This window comes from Phyllobates terribilis, unplaced genomic scaffold (assembly GCF_046119375.1).
Source record: "Phyllobates terribilis strain yellow unplaced genomic scaffold, ASM4611937v1 Scaffold_5__5_contigs__length_657084704, whole genome shotgun sequence".
Classification (NCBI taxonomy): Eukaryota; Metazoa; Chordata; class Amphibia; order Anura; family Dendrobatidae; genus Phyllobates; species Phyllobates terribilis.
Genome location: NW_027362765.1, coordinates 570,549,665 through 570,565,520, shown reverse-complemented (window position 1 = coordinate 570,565,520; position 15,856 = coordinate 570,549,665). Strand labels below are relative to the sequence as shown.

The 15,856-nt window shown below is 42.3% G+C and overlaps 1 protein-coding gene across 1 annotated transcript in view; it reads right to left on the bottom strand.

Annotated features, from left to right (window-relative positions):
* Nucleotides 1-5,010: 5,010 nt before the first annotated feature.
* Nucleotides 5,011-15,856, bottom strand: part of LOC141271661 (uncharacterized) — a 55,763-nt gene continuing 44,917 nt past the window's right edge. The window contains exons 2-5 of the mRNA XM_073681700.1: nt 6,875-7,705; nt 6,431-6,490; nt 5,629-5,652; nt 5,011-5,088 (exon numbers count right to left, since the gene is read on the bottom strand). Coding sequence (XP_073537801.1) covers nt 6,917-7,705 — 789 coding nt within the window. The 3' untranslated portion in view covers nt 5,011-5,088; nt 5,629-5,652; nt 6,431-6,490; nt 6,875-6,916. The remainder of the gene's footprint in view (nt 5,089-5,628; nt 5,653-6,430; nt 6,491-6,874; nt 7,706-15,856) is intronic.

Genomic DNA, 15,856 nt, shown 5'->3' with positions numbered 1-15,856 from the left:
CTCAAACTGTTTTCCATTACAATTTGCCCAGCTTTGAAGTCTGCCTCTTATGCTTCAACAAACTTTTTTGCACAAGTCTCTTTGGGTATTAATTTCTTGAAATGCATCTCTTATGTAATTTTTCAAATCACTGACACTTTTTGGTTTTCGACTATAAACTTTGTCCTTGAGTACTCCCCAAAAGAAAAAATCCATTAGGGTCAAGTCTGGTGATAGTGCCGGCCAATCAAGTGGGCCTCTTTGGCCAATCCATTTATTAGGAAATGTTTCATCAAGATACTCGTGGACTACTCTTGAATAATGTGGAGGGGCCCCATCTTGTTGGAAATAAAGGTCATTTGAATTAGGCTGTTGCTGTAACTGGGGAACAACTTGATTCATTAGAATTTCGAGATACTTATCTCCTGTGACTGTTCCATCAAAAAATATTGGTCCTAAAACACCAAAACTTGAAATACCACCACAAACATTGACACCGGGCTCATTTAGTTGTTGTTCTAATGTTAAATGCATGTTCTCATTATACCAGTAAATACAATTATGTCTGTTAATATGGCCGGATAATTTGAAAGAAGCTTCATCACTCCACATAATGTTATCTAAAATTACTGGATTTTCTTCAATTTCGTTAAGCATAACCTTATTACACTTTCTGTCCACCCTGTATATATCTAACTGAACTAACAGTCCTTCTGAGGACTAATCCAGCTGCATATATTCAGTGGTGATAGTAGGAGTTAGGCAGGCATGCAGGGTATGTGGCAGACTGCAGTTCATATAGTGCAAGACTGTCCATTGAATGTCCTGTGAGTATAGGTATTCCACAACATATATATACATATATATATATATATATATATATATACAGTACAGACATGAGTTCCTATGGATGCGCCATTTCTGGGGCGGCTGATGGCTGGTGTTTCTAGCCTGGGAGGGGGCCAATATTCATGGCACCCTTCCAGGGCTTCTAATATCAGCCCCCAGCTGTCTGCCTAGCCTTTGCTAACTATTAAAATAGGGGGGACCCCACGTCATTTTTTTGGGGTGTCCCCCATTTTAATAGCTAGTAAAGGCTAGGTATTCAGCTGGGGGCTGATATTAGTAGCCTGGGAAGCTCCGTGGGTATTACCCCCTTCCCAGGCTTCAAACGTCTGCCCCAGCCGTCTGCTTAACCTCCGCTAGAGACTATAATTACTGGGAGCCCCACGCCATTTTTTTTTTAATAAATCCTTTATTTTAACACTAAATGACAAGTACAGTAATCAACGCTATCACTGTACTTCTTATATATGTGACTGACATGTTTCTATCTATCTAATCTATGTGTGATACTCTATTCTTTCAGTTCTAAATTGTCGGGTACCGGTGTATGCCACTGCTGAATTGCCGGCTTTTCATGTTTCACTGTGAGCACTGTTCCCATCGATTTGGGCAACCACTGTAATGCCACAACCACCATGGCTGTGGCATTACAGTGAGTGGCAGACAATCCCTGCATGATTGGTGCTCTAAATAATGCCAGACATGCAGGACACGCTTTTGGTGCATGAACAGTTATCGAACATAACCTCGAACAGTCAAATTTTTTGCAAATCGTTCGTGTTCGGCGAACGACTCGAACACCGCCCAAAACAGCTCGAATTTGAGATTGGCGAACAGTTCTAGTTGAACACCGCTTATCTCTATTCAAGAGGTAGTCACTGGAAATGGTCTTCCAACAATCTTGAGGGAGTTCCCAGAGATGCTTATCACTTGTTAGCCCTTTTGCCTTCACTCTGCGGTCCAGTTCACTCCAAACCATCTCGATTGGGTTCAAGTCTGGTGACTGTGGAGGCCAGGTCATCTGTCGTAGCACTCCATCACTCTCCTTCTTGGTCAAATAGCCCTTACACAGCCTGATGGTGTGTTTGGGGTCATTGTCCTGTTGAAAAATAAATGATTGTCCAACTAAATGCAAACCGGATGGAATAGCATGCCGCTTCAAAATGCTGTGGTAGCCATGTTGGTTCAGTATGCCTTCAATTTTGAATAAATCCCTAGCAATGTCACCAGCAAAGCACCCCCACACCATCACACCTCCTCCTCCAAGCTTTACGGTGGGAAGCAGGCATGTAGAGTCCATCCGTTCACCTTTTCTGCGTCGCACAAAGACACGTTTGTTGGAACCAAAGATCTCAAATTTGGACTCATCAGACAAAAGCATAGATTTCCACTGGTCTAATGTCCATTCCTTGTGTTTTTTTGCCCAAACAAGTCTCTTCTGCTTGCCTGTTCTTAGCAGTGGTTTCCTAGCAGCTATTTTGCCATGAAGGCCTGCTGCACAAAGTCTCCTCTTAACAGTAGTTGAAGAAATGTGTCAGCTGCTAGAACTCTGTGTGGCATTGACCTGGTCTCTAATCTGAGCTGCTGTTAACCTGCGATTTCTGAAGCTGGTGACTCTGATAAACTTATCCTCAGAAGCAGAGGTGACTCTTGGTCTTCCTTTCCTGGGGCGGTCCTCATGTGAGCCAGTTTCTTTGTAGCACTTGATGGTTTTTGCAACTGCACTTGGGGACACTTTCAAAGTTTGCCCAATTTTTCGGACTGACTGACCTTCATTTCTTAAAGTAATGATGGCCACTCGTTTTTCTTTATTTAGCTGCTTTTTTCTTGCCATAATACAAATTCTAACAGTATATTCAGTAGGACTATCAGCTGTGTATCCACCAGACTTCTTCACAGCACAAATGATGGTCCCAACCCCATTTATAAGGCAAGAAATCCCACTTATTAAATCTGACAGGGCACACTTGTGAAGTGAAAACCATTTCCGGTGACTACCACTTGAAGCTCATCAAGAGAATGCCAAGAGTGTGCAAAGCAGTCATCAAAGCAAAAGGTGGCTACTTTGAAGAACCTTGAATAAAAGACATATTTTCAGTTGTTTCACACTTTTTTGTTAAGTATATAATTCCACATGTGTTAATTCATAGTTTTGATGCCTTCAGTGTGAATGTACAATTTTCAAAGCCATAAAAATACAGAAAAATCTTAAAATGAGAAGGTATGTCCAAACTTTTGGTCTGTACTGTATCTGATGATGTTTCACACACCACATGGCCAGATAAGGTTGTAAAATGTTAAAATGACATTTCCCGGTGAATGCATTTGTCTTGGTTGAAAGCAATGAAAAAGCGTAAAATTGCATCAAAAGCACTACGTGTGAACTAAGCCCAGGGTGTGGAGGAGCATTTTTGTTTTTGTCTATTTATTTTGCCTTATATACAAGTCATTACCCTTGAAAGGATGTTCCTTAACATGTTTCCCTGGAAAATCCATTTTGGTTTCGTTTTTGTATGTTTTATTGTGAGTCCGTAAAAATGGCATAATACCTTTGACAACGTTGTTGACAATTGGAGAGGTAATTCAGCAATTTAAATATAAATGTCATGATTGAACAGTGACTGGTATAGTAACATATGAGTATACAGTATATAATGTCCCAAGTGGAATGTAAGCACTGCCTAAGATAAAATGTCCAAATGACTACTGAAGCACTTACATGTGTGATATAGTTGCTGGTATTCATGCATTCCTGCCGCTCTAATCTGTGTTTCACCCTTCTTTGTCAGAGGAGAAAAACGAAGTTGGGGCTGCATTCAAGTGTGGATACCAGCTACCACATCACACATATAAATGTTTCAGTAGTCATTTGGACATTTTATGTCAGATGCACTAATATATGATGTCCCAAAGGTTGAATTCTGGTCTGAGCAACATGAGAGCCACTCAAAGGTATCAATGCTATGTCATCTAGGAACTGCCTACACACTCTGACCACAAGTACCTGAACATTGTCCTTCACTAGTAGGAACTCTGAGACTTCTGTATTAGCATTAGTTCTAACAATGGCTCTGAGGGGTTCATCCAGGCACCTAACAGTCAGGGTACCATTAGTTGACATGTGAATGTTTTGCAAAATTCCATGGATATACCTCCACAAGCTATCCCTGGCCCATCAGTTACGCTGAATGATTTTGCAGTAGGCAAAAATCTCCAGACACTGTCACATGTGTTCAGTGAGAACCTTCTGTCAGCTGGGAAGAGATTGGGATGCCAATGGCAGATTTAGCAATCTTGGTGTACAAGAAATTGTATCAAGCTGCACAGTACTGGGCTGTGAACATAGCTTCCAATATAGGACATCTTAATGTTATCTTTATGGAGTCAGTTTCTGACAGTTTGGTCATAAACATGCACACTAGTAGCCAATAGGTAGTCATTTTGTAAGGCTCTGGCAGTGCTTCTCCTGTTTCTTACTTACATGTACAAATACATGTGTTGTCAAATCAAAGAACCTGCACATGATTTATTCATCCAAAGACCCATCAAAGGATAAGAGAACTTTCAATATGTATGGTGGAAAGGCAATTCTGGCATCTAAATGAGACAGGGTTCTATACATTTAGCATAATCTGTAGAATACCCTACAACAAGAGGTAGTAATGGCAGGATACTTTGTCATCATTGTAAGAAGGTCAGGATGCTTTTATCCTAACAATTGGCATTGCGGGTTATAAATAATCTAGACATATATGATGTCTAATTTATCGAGAAAGGTTAAGCTCAATAGACTGATGTAATTTTTCAACATTCACTATGTAAGTCTTGAATTTGCTGGGAGAAACAACAAACCTTCTTGCAACGGTGCACACATATGTGCCAACCTACCAGAGATTTGCTAACTATGTAGCCTGAACGGCCTGCAGGATTTGCTTCATGCTATCAACTGTGACAAGGACAATAGCAAATAACAAAATTAGAGAAGAATCAGCAAGGAAGGATAAAGAGAGAAACTTCACCATTTTTAATCAATAACTTGAATAACATGAGGGTTTAAAGTATCTTATTTGTAATATCGAAGATATAAAACTCAAAATGCTGAAATCAACTGATCAATGAGAAAATCACATTTATTAGATAATTTAAGGCATCAGAGTATCACATGTATTGATTAGATTTTAGGTTTTGCTTTTTTGTACTGCAGCTCTGTTCACTTCTTGCATGCTCCTGATCCGGATCCTGATCCTTTGCCAATGCCACCATCTAAAAACATAAGAAACATGGCTATATCATAATTTAGTTGATAATTTTTCCCTGAGAGACATACCAAGAAATCATTTCAATGCGTTATTCTCTTTTACATACGTTTATGAATACATTCAAATTCATTCAATAACTTTCCACCTGAAAAAGAGATCCCCTTGCTTCATACAGAGATAGTTAGGAGGCATTATGGACCCAACTCAATATTAAATTTGTGTCCTTTTTGTGTGTTTTTCAACAGTTGCTCATTTGCACCTTATTCTTTAAATTGATGTATTTTTTTAAAGTCTATTTGATATGTGTTCACCTGTTTTATTTATTTATAATAGACAAAAAATGGTCCAATGCAATCATGAATCAGGTTCTTGGTTTCCAACAGCAGAAAATGTGGAAATTTTAAGCTCTTTTAGATGCAAAAATGAAAATATGCAAGGAATACTCAATTGTGTCCACTAAACCCATATACACGTCATGTAAATCCTTTTGATTATGGCTAGATGGAAAAACTAAAGATGTTGGGAAAGAAGGCATGCCACTTACCAGTGCCCCATCCAGCACCACCACCTAAGTTAGAAAGGAAGTACAATTAGTTTTAGAAGCTATACAAACTGTTTTCTGATAAAATAATTATAATAATTTTTATGCCTTAATATGCTAGTTACTGGTGTTGTCTGCTTTGTATTGAATCTGTATTCTATGCATGTGCTCTTTCATGGAATATTGATATCCAAGGGAATCTCTCATTTGGTCCACCATCTATATTTATAGACAGATAGCTGCAGTGTAAGCTGTTTTTTAAAAGCGCCTGGTACATTCATGCAATAAAACATTGCTGTATAGGAACTGAAAACTAAATAGCTGCTTCCCTGCTGATGATAGCTCAGTACATGGGTCTTAACTGAAAGACTGTACCATGATCAGCACAGCTGTTGGCTATTTCCAGCTGTCCCATAGATAATAAATAGAGTGGAACTTGTGCATCTCTGCTCCATTCAAAAAGGATTCCTGGGTTCAGTAGCCCCATTATCAGATCACTTGGAGTCCATACAAGTTCAAGGCTTTTGATGTGTAAGTGTTCACTCTCTACTTCATCATATCTTCCTTATATGTTCATTTAAGGAATGCTACACCTATTTGACATCCGACAGTTTACTGAATGACTGTACATACGAGTCATACAGGCTCTGTGGCATGTACATCGGGCCTTTAGAATAATTTGCTATAAAAACATAACCCAACAATAACTACAAGACTTTTAATCTAATGGATTTAATATTTATTAGTATGAATTTAAAAAGCAATTTTGCGTTTTTTTCCTGCATCATTTCATTAATTATTATACCTGATTTACTATCACCACCACATGAACCTTGATCTTGACATTGTCGTCCAGAGCCTCCAGCTGAAAAGAAATGTGACATTGTTAAGTACATTTTTTTTTCTAGAAAACACATTTCTCATTTGATTGCATCACAATTCTATTTTGCTGCTGTTTTACTATAAGTTATACTATACTATATTCCATACTATATGCTGCTACATACATGCTATAACCGTTATAAGCAGTTTGTAATTCCTGATACAACCAGTATTAATATACCCAATTTTACTATGCTATTGCTTCATGTTACTAACATTTCTCAAGACAAAATATTAATAAAGGTTTCCTCAGAAACTATGGTCAACAGTTAAAAGATAACATTAGTTTGAGATATAACATTTAACATTTACATGTTAATGGACATGTTCAGTATAATACTTACTATGGTTCATTATCTGTACTTACATGTATGGGATCCTCCTTGCTGCTGTTCACCACCACACATGGTCAAGCTCTGCTTGCCCGATGCACCACCGCAGTCTCCACCAGAGCTGCCTTGCTGATATCCACCACTGGAGCCGCCTTGCTGATATCCGTCACCGGAGCCGCCTTGCTGATATCCACCACCTGAGCCACCTTGCTGACATCCGCCACCGGAGCCGCCTTGCTGACATCCACCTCCGGAACCACCTTGCTGATATCCACCTCTGGAGCCACCTTGCTGATATCCACCTCCGGAGCCACCTTGTTGATATCCATCTCTGGAGCCACCTTGCTGATATCCACCTCCAGAGCCACCTTGCTTATGTCCACCTCCAGAGCCACCTTGCTGATATCCTCCACCACAATCTCCTCCAGAGCTACCTTGTTGATATCCACCTCCGGAACCACCTTGCTGACATGCACCACCGGAGCCACTGTGCTGACTTCCGCCACCAAAGCCACCAGAGCTGCCTTGTTGGTATCCACTGCCAGAGCCACTTTGCTGACAACTACCACCTGACCCAGATTGCTGATAGCTACCTCCGGAGCCACCTTGCTGACAACCACTACCAGATCCAGCTTGCTGAAAGCTACCTCCAGAACTATCTTGCTGATGTCCTCCCCCAATACCTCCTTGCTGATGTGAACCACCACAGTCACCTCCGGAACTGCCTTGTTGATAACCTCCTCCTGAACCTCCTTGCTGATACCCACCACCAGAGCTTCCTTGCTGAAATCCACCACCACAATCACCACCAGAACTGCCTTTTTGGTTTCCACCACCAGATCCACCTTTAACACCAGACATGATAGCTGTATGTAATACTAAGCTAATTCTTAAAGCAAGAGTGCAAAATAAGAGCTGTATGTCTGCTATGTTGGAAAAGACTCCTTTTATATCCCTGAGCTAACCTCAATCCTAAATTGTCGTGTTTTTCCATTGGCTGTCATTTTAATTTGTTAAATAGGATGGAGCAACGTGTATAATTTAGAATCCATTTCATATTGTCAATACTGCTGGCTTGAAAGCAGGGTGGTTCCCTTGCGCTGGGGTTTACAGGCACTATAAAAGTATTGTTTACATGACTCGCCGAAAAATGATATACTTGCCTGAAATCATATGCTATATTTAATATTAAATAGAGGTTCCATTCTGAAATCACTCCATTTATAACATATACATAGCATTTTTCTAATGCTATAATGTTACATCGTATTACATATGCATTGTTTAGTGTTACGCCCATGTATGTTTTTACATAATAGTATACTTGTTTTAGAAGCTTTGAATTGTAATAAAAATAATTCACTTGTTTCTTGTTATGTTTCTAAGCATTTTGAAAAGTACTAGTGCAGATTCACAGTGCTGTGGATTATCTTTTACCAAGTGAATACAACAGAGAAATATACAAGACGGAACATGCAATAGTGTTTTCTTTTTTTATGATTGGATATATTTTTAAATGCGAAATGTTATGTGATTGTAGTAAAACCTTTTTGATATGAGCATCCAAAATTATACTGATACGTGGCATTCTGGGGTAAAGGGGATCTCTATTCAAAGAAGAGAGATTATTTGCTAAAGATATGATGAAACTGAAAATACATCACAGGAAATCTGGTCTGAAGAAGAAAGTGGATTATTCTGGAGGTTTCACTAAATTCTAACTCTCTACTATTAACAGCCAACTTATACCATTGAGCATATAGCTATAAAATGTGTCTGCTAGTTAAAAAATGCAATATTTGATATTTTTTGTCCACAATTAATGTCTGGCTCAAAAACAACATTTTGGACATAGACTTGGTAATAGTATTGCCTTTGTCTGATGCATTCTATATATTTTGAATTTAACATTATATTAAACCTTCCAAATTTCACTTAGGAGACTTGTCCTAAATTTGTATATTGGGATTTTTACCATGCTTTCTAGTATTTTATTAACAATATTACACATTTCTTGTGCAATTTTCATATCTGTGTTGTAAAACTTAAAATCAATTGGGACTGTGAGCATACATTATGATCCATTGAAAAAAAAATATGAAAATTTGTGACCAGAGCCTAATAGACGAACAATATAAATTGGAGTGAATGAGCGATCAACTGAACTTTTTGTTATCTTCAATAAAAAAATTTAAATATTCTTCATTCATACAAAGAGTCTGATTCATCAAGACTAGAGATGAGCGTTGTTCTACTCGAACTGTTCGCCAATCTCAAATTCGACCTGTTTTGGGCGGTGTTCGAGCCGTTCGGCGAACACGAACAATTTGAGAAAAATTCGGCTGTTCGAGGTTATGTTCGATAACTGTTCGTGCACCAAAATCATAACTGGATTTTTTCTCAGTAATGATGAAAATTAATGTTAATACGCAGTTTGAGTGTACAGCGGGGTGGGGGGAGGGGCAGGGGATGGATCTCTGCAGGAACAATGAAGATCTCCATTTTTTTTTTCTCTTTCCCGCATTTACAGTGGGGAGGTGCAATCTGTCAGCCTATCAGCAGCGCACACACGGAGCGAAGTGCTTTTTCACACAAGCAAGGGCATGTGTCATTGGCAGTGTATGTCACATGTCCTTGCCCTATAAGACCAAGCCATTTTCCCCGTCGCCACCATTTTCTCACTGCTGCAGCTGCGTGTTAGACGGCACCGCTGTTGCTGTGTGCGCTATACCTTGTTAATTTCAAGCCAATTTTCGCACAAATATACAGATAGCTTGGGAGTAGGGAATAGTTGTGATTGCAGTCCTTTTAAGGACTAGGTTACAGCATTTCCTACGACTTTTATCAGGCAGGTCTGTGCTCTTAAATAGATAGGTTGTGGGAGTAAAGACTAATTGTAATTGGAGTCCTTTTCAGGACTAGGTTACATCAGTTCCTATCAGTTTTTGCCAGGCAGGTCTGTGCCAGTGCTGTGCAAGTTTTTTTCACAGCATTTGGCTGAATCTAGCAAAGCTAATCCTTTTTGGCCTATTGCAGAGTGTGTTAGTCAGTGGAGTAGCCTATCTGTGTTGCAAGATATACCACCTGTGTATAGAATACCAATTTTTTTACTGCACCTAGTGAAGTAAAATCTTTTGGGCATAGCATCATTCTATTAGTCCATCTATACTGACCTCCATCAGGTTGCAAACTGAATCTAATTTTTTTCTGCATCTAGCTCTGAAAAAATATTTGGCCTTCTAGCAGTGTGTGGGACTTGTTCTATTAGTCCACCTATACTGACCTCCATCAGGTTGCAAACTGAATATATTTTTTTCTGCATCTACCTCTGAAAAAATATTGGGCTTCTAGCTGTGTGTGGGACTTGTTGTATTAGTCCATCTATACTGACCTCCATCAGGTTGCAAACTGAATATATTTTTTTCTGCATCTACCTCTGAAAAAATATTTGGCTTCTAGCTGTGTGTGGGTCTTGTTCTATTAATCCATCTATACAGACCTCCATCAGGTTGCAAACTGAATATAATTTTTTTCTGCATCTAGCTCTGAAAAAATATTTGGCCTTCTAGTAGTGTGTGGGACTTTCTCTGTTAGTCCATCTATACTGACCTCCATCAGGTTGCAAACTGAATATATTTTTTTCTGCATATACCTCTGAAAAAATATTGGGCTTCTAGCTGTGTGTGGGTCTTGTTCTATTAATCCATCTATACTGACTAGTGTTGAGCCACCCCCGTAGTATTCGAGTTCGGTTCGGTTCGTCGAACACCCGTGTGTTCGCCGAACTGTTCGTCGAACTGTTCGTCGAACACCTTCGAACATCGTTAAAACCAATGGCAGGCAACAAAAACACATAGAAACACATAGAAAACACCTTCAAAGGTGTCCAAAAGCTGACAAACTGCTCAGAAGACATAACTAACACATGGAAAAGTGACAAGTACATATAGTCATGCGAAAATAAAAGAGGTGGAGGAGTAAAAGGAGGGGGAGACACAGATATAGGCATGTCATGCCCTTCTAAAATCCAAAAAGTGAGAAGCCGACACGGCCAGTCCGCTCCTGCCCGTGCCACCTCCGTGTCGCCGGGTTTGTGCCAGAGCCGCGGTGAACCCTGACGGCCAGCCCCCCTCTCCCAATACTGGTGCCTGTCCGCTGGTGGGTCGAGCGAGCCCCCCTGTGGTGGAGGCAGCTCTAAGCTTTTTAATTTAAATTGTCTCTCTAATTTGAATGAATACACTTTAAATCCATTTACAAGAATCTATTGGAGGGCAAGTCTCATGCCAGCAGCCGCGGTAATTCCAGCTCCAGTAGCGTCCACTAAAGCTGCTGCAGTTAAAAAGCTTTTATAAGGATCGAGCTCGGCTGTCCACCGCAAGGCATCCTACTGCCAGTCCCAGCCCCTATGCCTTGGGGTGCCTCCTGATGCTCTTCACTAAGTATCCCATGGTCCCGAAGCATTTCCTTTGAAAAAATTAAGTGTCTAAACTACAGGTGGTGTAGCTTGCTTAACAGCCGGGATAATCCGCTGACTAGCAGACACTGCTACTAGGCACAAAGTATTTCCTGGGCTAGATGCAGTTAAAAATTTGTAATTAGATACTCTCGTTGGATGCTGAGAAAGCATTCCATAGAGTCTCCTGGCACGCCATATATGATTCTCTTAAAAAGCTTGGGGTAGGGGTCTAGGGGACCCTTTTATAGCCAAAATCACGGCCCTGTATCGCAATACGTCACCTAGGCTGAAGATAAATGGAACTGTAGCACCCTGAGGGCTCGGTTGCTACAGACGTATTGCACCTCACCCAGAGGTGTGATATCTCACTTTCAGGTAAGGATGGAGTGTGGATCAGGACCCGACACCTGCATGCATTACACCACATTGCCGTGGGGCAGGGCGACCAATATGCCCCTGAGATGGGCACGACAGTCCCTGTCCCTGGCTGGAGTGGGGGGAGGGAACACTGAGGAAGGGGAACCCTGTAGTGCAGGAGCAGGGAGGAAGCAGTTCCTGGGTGCATTGAGAAGGGAGTATAAAAGGTGGGCACCATCTTAGTTCAGTGCAGAGAAGTCTGAGCAGAAGTGGCAGGGAGCAGGGGCTCTGCATGAGCTCTGCTCCGGAGGCGGGCCTAGTAACAGAGGCCCAGGCCTGGAAGAGGGAGAAGGAAGGAAGAGGAGTGGAGAAGGCTCCAGGAATGAGGAATGAAGGGATCCCAGGGGTGCGGACGGGCGAGTTGCCACCGCACGCCCGAATCCACCTGCGTGGAGGGGTCAGGCCAAAGGGGGAGACCGGTCCCCGAACTAGTGGAGGCAGGAAATGACCCTCAGCTAGAAACCGGAGGCTCTGACATTTTATGTGGCGCAGCCCCTCGCTACACCCGCTAGGAAGGCACCACATAGGGTCAGGGAAACTGGCGCCAAGTTTACCAAGAGGAGGCCCGAGGCAGCCGGAAAGAAGTGTTGGTAAGAAAGGCCAGACAAAGGACACACAAAGGGGGTCCTGTGAAGTGCTCCAAAGTTATCTGGGAGTTGTATGAGCCCCTCACCTGGTGAGCACAGTACGACGTGGGCAGCCGTTACCTGCAGACGTGGTCTGGATAATAAGAACTGTGAGTAAAGGCCCTGGACTGCATCACTGACTCCGTGTCGTTACTGCTGCTGCCCTGCACCATCACCCCCATCCTCCGCATACACTGCCCTGAGGCTATACTCCTCCCGTGGGGAGTTATGCTGCGCTCTGCTGCACCCACAACACCAGCCTCAGCGGTCTGCCCTGTAGCGGCAGTTCACTCTGACCGCAATCCACGGGTGGCGTAGTCGGACATTTAAACATCAAAACCACATAAATAGTTCCGCCACTGGTTTGACCGCCCTGAGCCACGGAACCGGGTCGCCGCCACGAAGACTACAACCACCAGCATCCACCAAAAACGGTCCGGCTCCGGGTGTCCCAAGGCCCAGGGGGTGCGTCAGAACATTTTCATCACCTTTCACAATCACCAATGGGACAAGGCAGGGATGTCCTCTGTCCCCTCTCTTATACATCCTAGTGACGGAGCACCTGCTCTCATCAATTCGCCATAACCCCAATATTAGGTGGATTGAGGTGGGAGGCACCGAGTACAAGTGCTCTCTATTTGCTGATGATGTCCTAGTATATATCACTCAATCACATATATCCATCCCTGCTGTTATGGCTAAAATAGATCACTTTGTTACATGGTAAAATTTTAAAATCAATGCAGCGAAGTCTGAGGCCCTCGATGTCTCCCTCCCCAAATCCATATAGGATTCCATCCAGTCCAACTTTCCCTTTGCCTGGCCCTCACAGGGTATCAAATACTTAGGAATTCCTATTCATAGAGACCTCTCCCATCTATGTTATCTTAATTTTGGGCCCTTTATTGAACAATTCCATACAGACCACGGTTGGCAAGTTAGAACTGTAAGATTCACTACGTGAACCACTGGTGTTTTGTGGAAAAGCACATGTACACTGCGTTCCAAATTATTATGCAAAAAGTGTTTAGGAGTGATAAGGGAAGAATTTGTTTGTTTGTCAGTTAAACTCATTGATGGTGATGTGTGTCAGGGCTCTTTATATCACTGTAAGCAATTGCAGACACCTGTGCTAATTAGTTTGGCAGGTGTGTCCAATGAAAGGCAAGACTACTTAAGAAGGCTCTCTCACATTATTAAGCAGCCTACATTTTCTGCCAAAATGGGAAAGAAAAAGGATGTGTCGGCTGCTGAGAAGCAACAAATTGTGGAGTGTTTAGGTCAAGGCATGACTACAAGCAACATTGTGCGATGATCAGGATGAAGTGTCTTGGCAATCAAGAAGTATGTAGCTGATTCACAGTACACACGTGTGCGTGCTGATAAGGGCAAATTGAGGACTCTTTCCTACAGGCAATTACGTCAGGTTGAAAGAGCAGCGGCAAAAAAGCCTTGTCATAGCAGCAGACAAGTTTTTGAAGCTGCTTGTGCCTCCAACGTCCCCCGAACAACAAGATGCAGGGTCCTTCAGAGGTTTGCAGCTGTGCATACGCCATCCTGTCGACCTCCTCTATCCACTTCACACAAGCAGAAACGGCTCCAGTGGGCCAAACATTACATGAAGACTGATTTCAAAACTGTTTTGTTCACGGATGAGTGCCATGCAGCGCTCGATGGTCCAGATGGATGGAGTGGAGGATGGCTGGTTGATGGACACCCCACGCAAACACGGCTACAGCGCCAACAAGGAGGAGGTGGAGTAATGTTTTGGGCTGGAATCATGGGGAGAGAGATTGTCGGCCCCTTTAGGATCCCTGAAGGCGCTAAAGATGAACTCCATAATGTATGTGGATTTTCTCAAACAGCACTTCCTGCCATGGTTCAAGAAGAAGAACCGTGTATTTCACAGCAAGATCATTTTTCTGCATGATAATGCACCATCTCATGCTGCACATAAAACATCTGCATCTCTGGCTGATATGGGCATAAAAGGGGACAAACTTATGGTGTGACCCCCATGCTCCCCTGACCTCTACCCCATTCAGAACCTTTGGAGCATCATTAAAAGGAGTGTCTATGATGGCGGGAGGCATTTCACATCTAAGCAACAGCTCTGGGAGGGTATTCTGTCCTCATGCAAAACAATTGAAGCAGAAACCATCCAAAACCTGACAAATTCAATGGACGAGAGAGTTCAGAAGCTCCTTTCGAACAAGGGGTCCTATGTGAAAATGCAACATCACCTAGAATAAAGTTTTGAGTTGAAAACTGTTTGATTTCAGTTTCTAACAACCTGCTAATGCTTATAATTTCAAAAATGACCATTTTTTTGGTCTTTATTAAAATGAAAAGGTTGATCGAAAAGTTTGGGGGATCTAAGAGTGTGGCAACCCAGTAGTCATGATTACTTCGAATTCTGACAATATGAGGGTCATGCTGCAGGTAGTGCAGCAAGAAGGCACTTATGTGTCTTGCGCATCTCGGAGCCCCAAAATTATTTTCCGGGCTAGATGCAGCTAAAAATTATTTTTAATTTTAAATCTGTTGGAGCTTATTATAGATGGCCTAATAGGATCCGTGCTGCACACTGCTACAAAGCCCAAATAATTTTCCAGTCAAGATACAGATAAACATGATTAGTAATTTGAAAGCTTAAAACGGTTGGTAGGGTGATTTTAACCAATCATCAAGCTTTTACTCTCCCCAGGATGACACAGGGGTAGAAAAGTCGTTTCGGATCCATGATTTGTTCATCTTTATGAACGTGAGTCTGTCTACATTATCAGTGGAGAGCCGCGTGCGCTTATCTGTCAGCACACCACCAGCAGCGCTGAACACACGTTCAGACAGAACGCTGGCTGTGGGGCATGACAAGATCTCCAAGGCGTAAATGGCTAGCTCCGGCCATTTATCCAGATTGGAAGCCCAAAAAGAGCAAGGGTCCAGTGACACAGTCGTGGCTTCAATGTTTACTTGGAGATACTCCTGTACCATCGTCTCTAGGCGTTGACTATGTGTCAGACTTCTTGTCTCCTGTGGCCTTGCAAAGGATGGGCTAAAAAAGTGGTGAAATGATTCCGCAAAATTGATGTTACCAGCAGATACTGTGGTTCTGTTACGGTTTGAGTGCTGAACACTTGACGGTCCCACGGTTGGCAAGTTGGAACTGTGAGATTCACTACGTGCACCACTGGTGTTTTGTGGAAAAGCACATGTAAGATTCTGCAACAGTCTCTGCTGATACTCCTGCATGCGTGCATCCCTTTCAATGGCAGGAATAATTTCGGCAAATTTACTTTTGTACCGGGGATCTAACAGTGTGGCAACCCAGTAGTCAGGATTATTTCTAATTCTCACAATTCGATGGTCATGTTGCAGGTAGTGCAGCAAGAAGGCACTCATGTGTGTTGCGCATCCAGGAGCACCAAGTCCCTGTTGTGTTGGTGGCGAGGTAACAATCATGCTTCCTTCCTCTGTCCTCTCCCCCCAACCTCGCACAACAGAAATGTGATCAAGGT